This window comes from Wyeomyia smithii, chromosome 2 (assembly GCF_029784165.1).
Source record: "Wyeomyia smithii strain HCP4-BCI-WySm-NY-G18 chromosome 2, ASM2978416v1, whole genome shotgun sequence".
Lineage (NCBI taxonomy): Eukaryota > Metazoa > Arthropoda > Insecta > Diptera > Culicidae > Wyeomyia > Wyeomyia smithii.
The window spans coordinates 118,234,680-118,242,767 of NC_073695.1; the positions used below are offsets into that span (position 1 = coordinate 118,234,680).

The 8,088-nt window shown below is 44.8% G+C and overlaps 1 protein-coding gene across 1 annotated transcript; it reads right to left on the bottom strand.

Annotated features, from left to right (window-relative positions):
- Positions 1-230: 230 nt before the first annotated feature.
- LOC129719844 (uncharacterized) lies at positions 231-4,319 on the bottom strand. The gene has a single exon (XM_055671253.1). The coding sequence runs from the start codon at positions 4,317-4,319 to the stop codon at positions 231-233; it is 4,089 nt and encodes a 1,362-aa protein (XP_055527228.1).
- Positions 4,320-8,088: the final 3,769 nt, after the last annotated feature.

Consider the following 8,088-nt stretch of genomic DNA (forward strand, 5'->3'; position numbering starts at 1 on the left):
CCGTCTTCAGTTCCCGTGTGCCGCTTGCTTTCGGATAGAGTAGCCAATCTCTCGTATGCCGCTTATTTTCGGATATGTATATAGTGGACTGTATAGTTGACTTCAACCAGGGATGAAGTGTGGGGTGAAACTTGTTGATCACCAACATCCTCACCCACCCAGAAATAGCCAGATTTCTGAAAAGAATACAAAAAAACTCCTCCTCGACCAGGGTGTGATGGAAATTAGGGTTATTGGTTCGCTCGACCAGAGCCTTCGTCGTCCTCGTCAAACTCTGCTGAAGGTAAAATGCAAATTTTTTCTACAGGCCTAGTAAGTGAGCCTGTTGCGGTTTTGAGTGTCACTACTCGGACAACACCATCTTGGCCGGGATGAACCCTTTGAATCCTTCCGGTTTTCCATCGTAACGGGGGTAAATTATCGTCCTTAATGATGACTAGCTTGCCTTCTTCAATTGGAACAGGTACTCGCCAACGTTTTATGCGAGATTGTAGTTGCGATAAATATTCTCTTTTCCACCTTATCCAGAAATTTTGAACATTTCTTTGTACCAGTTGCCACTGTTTTAAACGGTTGGTTGGAATGTCTAGGTAATTCTGATCTGGGAGTGCTTGTAGTGAGGCAACGACCAAAAAATGTGCTGGGGTGAGTGGTTCTAGATCGTTGGGATCCTCGGAACTGGCAGTAATCGGTCGAGAGTTTAGACATCCCTCCACCTGTACGAGCAACGTGCTCATATCCTCCGGTGTAGCTGGGTTCTCCCCCAGCACTCTCGAGATGTGTTGCTTCGCCGAGCGAACTGCCGCCTCCCAAAGCCCACCGAAATGTGGCGCACTTGGGGGACTGAAATGCCATTGAACTCCGTCCTCTGCACAGTATTTAGCTACCCTTCCATGATGTTCCTTATTTTTAAACAAGTGCAGTAATTCTTGGAGTTTATTGCGAGCTCCGACAAAATTCGTACCGTTGTCGGAGTACAAATCCGATGGTCTTCCTCTCCGTGCCACAAAACGGCGAAGTGCTTGTAAAAATCTTTCTGTCGACAAATCTGACACAAGCTCAATGTGCACAGCCTTTGTGCAGAAACAAACAAAAATAGAACCGTAGGCCTTCACTATTGGTCGCCTGGGTGCAGGTCGCAAGTATATTGGACCAAAGTAATCCACACCCGTTTTCGAAAATGGACGTGCCACGTTTACTCGAGCCGCTGGTAAATCACCCATGAATTGCGGTACCGAAGTTGGGTTTGCTCGAAAACACTTCTGGCACTTGTGAACCGTCTGTCTCGCTGCATCCCTTCCTCTTAGTGGCCAATAGCGCAGTTTTACTACGCTCAAAAGTAACTGGGGTCCTGCATGGAGCATTCGCCCATGATAATATAAAAATATTAACTTCGTTAGATGATGACGTGCAGGTAGCACTATAGGATGTTTTGTATCCTGAGCGTGCTGAAGACGGCCGCCAACTCTAATAAGCCCATCCTGAGAAATTTTGGGATTAAGCCAACGCAACGATGATCGCTGAGAAACTGCTTCCCCCTTAGAAAGCGCTTCCCATTCCATCGGAAAACACTCTCTTTGCACTCGTTCGATAAGTGTTCGTTCTGCTTCTCGTAACTCTTCCGTTGTGAGGAATCCTGATGGGTACCTTTTCCCTCTCGAGCGAAACATTTCTCTGGCGCGTAGCCAAATTACCGTATGTCTCAGTAACCTTGAAAAGGAAGAAAATTTACCAAGATACCAGTCTGTAAATTCTGCTGTCGAAGATACTGTGGCTGCTATTACTGCCCGACGTTTCTCCTTCTCTGCTTCATCGTCAACTTCATTTATTAGAGTCTTAGGCCAACACTCTTGACTCTCAGCCAACCATGATGGCCCGTGCCACCAGAAGTCATTATGCAATATGTCCTCTGCGCTGATGCCTCTTGAAATCAGGTCTGCTGGGTTTTGGACTCCCGGAACGTGCCTCCAAGTATTTGGTTCCGTTAGACCTTGTATTTTGTACACTCTGTTAGCGATGTAGGTACTCCATGTAGTAGGAACTGCTTGAATCCAGCGCAGTACACACGTAGAGTCGGTCCAAAAGTAGGTGGGTAAATTGAGCTTCAACGACTGTTGAATTTTGCCATATAATTTTGCTACCAGCTCCGCTCCACAAAGCTCTAATCTCGGTATCGTTTGACACCTTAATGGAGCATCCTTGGATTTTGAGGTTAACAGTTGTACAGCTACGTTCCCTGTTGAATCCATACTTCGGATGTAGACACACCCTCCATACGCCTTTTCTGAAGCATCACTAAAGCAATGAAGTTCTACTGTCACCGCTCCTGGGAGGATGACGCAACGATTGATGCGAATTTCGTTGAGCAAAGGTAATCTTGAATAAAACCTCCGCCAACTCTCACCCACCGTCAAAGGTAGCGGTTCGTCCCAGTCTAATCTGCTCCCATTCTTTGTTTGCGAAGTCCACAATAGTTGCATGAATATTTTGGCTGATGTAATAACAGCTCCGATGAGCCCCAATGGATCGAAAAGCGTAGCTATGATCGAAAGGATTTGGCGTTTAGAAAGCTCCTCATATCTTTCCAGTGGCGGGATATTGAACTGGAATCTGAAAACGTCCGTTCTTGGCATCCAGGTCAATCCTAGTGTCTTCACAGAAGGGTCTGGGTCTAGATTTATACCACTCACATCGCTTATCGCTAGATTCTCCGTCGAAATTTCACGTAAAACCTCAGCGCAGTTCGATGCCCATTTACGAAGACGAAATCCTCCACTGTTCATCATTGCATCCAATTGCAGCCTTAATTGATGTGCCTCCTCCTGGTCGTTCGACCCCGTGATAACGTCATCCATATAGGTGTCTTCCATAACCGCCCTCGCTGCTAGAGGGAATCGTGCTCCTTCATCTCTTGCCAGTTGGGTTAATGTTCGTGTCGCAAGAAACGGGGCAGGCTTAGTTCCGTATGTCACCGTATTAAGTTCATACGTTGCTACTTCATCCGTGGGCGACGACCGCCAAAGAATACACTGCAGTGGTCTATCATCTTGCCTAATGAAGATTTGCCGAAACATTTTCTCAACGTCGGCGACCAACATGATTTGCTTCGTTCTGCAACGCAATATAATCGAACGTAACTCCTCCTGGATTACCGGTCCCACCAACAGCACCTCGTTTAACGAAATATTCGCGGAGGTCTTGCATGAAGCATCAAAAACGACGCGGACCTTAGTGGTCGTACTGGCCTCCTTCACCACGGGATGATGGGGGGGGGGGGGTCGTTGGGTTTCCTTAATCAACCGCATATGCCCTAACTCTATATATTCGCTCATGAATGCCAAATATTGCTGCTTCAAATCAGAATTCCTTGCCAACCTCCGCTCCGTTCCTTGGAGACGTCGTAATGCGATATTTTTTGATTCACCCAGACGAGTAAAGGCATCCTCAACCATTGGCAACGCAACCGTATATCGTCCGTCAGTGCCACGCTGTACTGTCTGTTTAAATATTTCCTCACATCGTTCTTCTTCCTTTGAATATGACCTTTTGAGCTCGATTTCCTCACAAGCCCAAAATTTTGCAACCAATTCATCCAGTCCTTTCGTAGTCACGTGGCAGCTGACACGTGGCGCCTGCTCGATCGATGACAGCCCGCCAGAAACCACCCATCCAAATACGGATTCATTCAATGACGGCATCTGCTCTCCCAATGTGATTTTTCGACCAGATACGAAGAAGTCGAAAAACGCCTCAATGCCTAGTACTAAGTCTATTCCCATAGACACACAGAACGAGGGATCGGCGAGTTGGATACCCTCTGGAATACTCCATCCCTTCACATTTACCGTTGCCGTTGGCAAATGTACCGTAACCTTAGGTAACACGAGAAAGCCCATTTCCCGTGTAAAATCCGATATTCTTGAACGAATTGTTGCCTGAATCCGTTGTTTAACCCTTGTAGCTGCTTGTCCAATACCCAGAACAGAAATATCCACCTTTTTACGGTCTACCTTCAACCGTTGACTTAACTTCTCCGAGATGAAGTTACTCTCAGAGCCTGAATCGAGAAGTGCGCGTGCTGGTACTTGGTTGCCATGATCGTCCTCAACAAGAAGCACTGCAGTAGCCAGAAGAACCGTTGATTTGATATACGTTGCAGAATTTGACACTGATGTGCTGGTAGCCACCATATTGACTATTTGGGACGAATTAGATGGCGTGGATGGTTGTTTTCCCGTAGTTGCACATGGGGTAGCACCGGTAGTAGTAGTACTTCGATTTTTGGAGGTGTTCTCCCTTTCCCGTTTAAAGCATACCATTGTATGATGACGACTCTTGCACGAGCGACAAGAATACTTAGACTGGCAATCTTTTGCTTGATGACCGAGTCTAAAACAATTGCGGCAAAGTGAGTGAGTGCGAACGAGGGCATCACGCTCTGTCACCGACATCCGCTGAAATGTCTCGCATTGGAATAGTAAATGGTTTGCCGAGCACACTGTGCATCGTATACCGGACGATTGCACTGTGCTGTAACTAGTTTTAACCACCACTGGCCTCTGCCTTTGGGGTGGCAGTTGGTTACCTCCCTTAGTGTCCACCATTCTCGAAGGCAAACATTCCAGTACTTGAGTCCGACGGTGCAGGAACTCCAACAATTCCTTCACCGTATCCGTTTTCTGTGTAGCAGAAATCTCTTCCCACTCTGGCGAGTTATCGGGTCTAATCGCGTTGTGAGAAGATTAGTTAGAAGTAGGTCCTTGTATTCAATCGGTTGCACTATCTGGTCAAGTGTTTGTACTATCCTTTCGAAACCTTCTAATAAAGCATGAAGTTGGTTGGGGCATTCCTTAGAAACTGTTGGCAACTGAAACAGCGATTGGACCTGTCGCTTTTTCAATTGTTTGCTGTTGTCGTACCTTTTTAGCAGCATATCCCAAGCGATCAAGTAGTTTGATCTAGTAATTTGCAATGGGTCAATTAGACCCTTCGGTTCCCCTTGCAGGCAACCCTTGAGGTAGTGGAATTTTTCAACCTCCGGCAGATCCGCCTTACAATGGATAAGAGAAGTGAACAGATCTCGAAAGCTTAGCCATTCATCAATGTTCCCGTCAAACGACTGCAGTTTGATTTGCGGGAGACGAACGTGGTCGAGCGAACCTTGCATTGTAGTATCACCTGCATGGGTGGATTGTTCCAACAGTGGAGGAGCTTGGTGTTCCTTAATTCGCTCCAACAGGAACGGCTTTGCACGATAATAACGGTTACGATAATAACGGTATCTCTTCTCTCTTTGTCGTAGGCGTCTCCACTCTCGGGTGGAAAATCGTCGTGTGATTTAATCTCGACAACCCAAGGAACAATTTGGAAGCCCTTATAAAGGCAAATGTGAAATAAGAGCAGTGTAGATGCAACCGGTGCTGAATAAACAACACGTTGAATGATTTGTTGTACAAACGTTGCCGCATTCTTTATTCATATATTATTCCAATAGTGGAACTCCAGCTTAACAGAAGTTGTTTAAACGTTTGCAAGAGATTATTAGCAACACTAATAAATATGTGCTGCGTTGAAGCGCTTTAAAGCTCTCCGCTCATCAGTTGCGTTCTCGCCTAATAAAAGCGATTTAAACATTTCAAACGGCAACCTGGCGACTGTTATTCTGCACGTGTAGTTCAAATGCTGCACATATGAATTTTAAGTCTTTCAAGGAGCAATTCTTTAGCTCTTCTAGACGCGAACGTTAGACTACCGGTTTTATGGAACATCATTCTCAACGCGTCGTATAGTTAGTTTAACGCAGCATAATCGTTGTTTTCAAACCACTAAAAGAAGGCAATCCACGGGTGACGTTCCATTGGTTTGTTATTGTTGTTGTTTTTCAAGTTGCAAATCCAAAACATAACCGAACACGAGACCTTTGAGCGTTGGAAAGTAAATCTAAAGTGGTATTCTATTGTTGGGTAAAGTATTGCTCCACGCAATACTAGAGCAACCAATCGGACAACTGTTGTTTTTCACGCTTTTCGATTCGCATTGCATCCAAGTTGCGACTGTTCGTACAAACGTGGAGATGTCAAAAGATGAAAACAAACTGGTTTCAGCTGATCGCAATTGTCTCATGGATTGCCTTAGATTCGCAGCTTATCTTCTTTCAAAATTTTCAGTGTTCCCCCTAAAGTTTTTTTTTATTCCAAACAAAAAAAATTTGACGATATTATAGCCATATCATGAAAGCCAATTCATGAATTAACTTTAGCAAGCCATTTCGGGAACAAATTTCCTATGGGGCTCTTCTAGAGTAATCATTCAGTGAACAAAACAAGGACCATGTTGGAGGTATCCCAAGGAACAATTTGGAAGCCGTTTCGAGAGCATATGTCGAACAAAAGCAGTGTAGAAGCAACCGGTGCTGAATAAACAACACGTTGAATTATTTGTTGTACAAACGTTGCCAGTATTCTTTGTTTATGTACTTATCCAACAATGGAACTCTAGCTTAACAGAAGTTGTTGAAGCGTTTGCAAAAGATTACCAGCAACACTAACATATATGTGCTGCGTAACGGCGCTTCAAAGGGCTCCATTCATTAGTGGCGTTATCGCTTAATAAAAACTATTTGAACGTATCAAACGGCAACCCGGCAACTGTTATTCTGCAAGTGTTGTTCAAGTGCTGCATACATGAGTTTGAAATCTTTCTACATGCAATTCTTCAGTTCTTCTAGACGCGAACGTTAGATCACTAGTTTTGTGAAACATCCTTCTAAACGCGTCGAATGGTTGGTTGATTACAGTACACTGTAATAAGTAAAAGTTTTTTTTAAATTGCTTGCAAAGAGTTTTGTAATTTTATAGCTTATTAAGCTATTAATAGACGGATTTCGGTAAAACAAAAGATTAATAAGCTGGTACTCAACTCACGTGACTGTTGGGTAATGATCTTGTTTATGTAACCATTGGTTACATTGTGGGTGTTGGCTCCGCCACAATAATAACTACATCCAGACTTGCTCGATTAGAACCTCCTACCTCCCAAAGCCTACCCTGGATTCAGAGCACACCAACATGTGTGATATCCCTCCAAGTCTGACGTTTTACGTCTGGGACGGAGGGGTCACACATGTAGGAAAGCTTCTTAGTATTACCACCACTACGTCAACAGAGTTAAGTGATATCCCTCCAAGTCTGGCGCACAGCGTCTAGGACGGAGGAGTCACTCATACGGGGTCGCTCACAGAGACACTGATAGAGGCGACCAAGGTATTCGGCTCCACAGGGTGTTCCAAAAGGAAGAGGAAGCCCGCCGAGCAGGTCTATTACGGTTCGGGAGTGTTCGTGACACTCCCGATTCTGAAATGACAGCTCGCATAAAAGGCAAAGAACCGATACTAAGGGGGCTTTTTTTCAGCTAAAGCAGCTAAACGCTAAGAAGTGCGCGCATAATGATTTTATTTTCGATTGTCTAGTACGCTGGGTGTGAATTAACGGAATTGTCAGAAGTTAAAAAGTGTAGTGCTAGTGCGTAGCATTGTTAAAAGTCTTACGGAAAACTACACCTGAATTTTGTAAAACAAGGAAACAAAAAGGTCCTCGAAGGGCCTTTTATTCTTGCTTCTAGAAACATACTTTCGAGGCGGCGTCCTCCATTGAAAAGGGATAAAGGCATATATCCCGCTTTTTAACGGTCTTCAAGTCGAAACACCGCCATTTTGTGGCACACCCGCCATCATATTCAGTTACCGTGAGGTGCGAGCGGGTTGCCATTGCTCCGGTATTACGACCGGCGGCGCTGCAGAGCAGAGGAGTGCAAAGCCACCAACCGCCACGATGTTCGGGATGCCGACTCGTGCTCAGCATTAATGGCCAGGAATTTAGCCACGCGTCAGCCGGAGTTCAAGTAACTTAGATATAAGTAAAACTTTGTCGGGAAGGGAAATAAATTAGATATGTAAGATAATTTATGTCTATTTTAAGCACGAGATTTCCCTTAGTTTTCACCTAGCTTTTTATTCCGCTCTACGAACTCAGCCGGAGTTTCAGTTGCTTCGTTTAGTTTTTTTTAAATGAAAAGGGTCGTTTTGGTTTG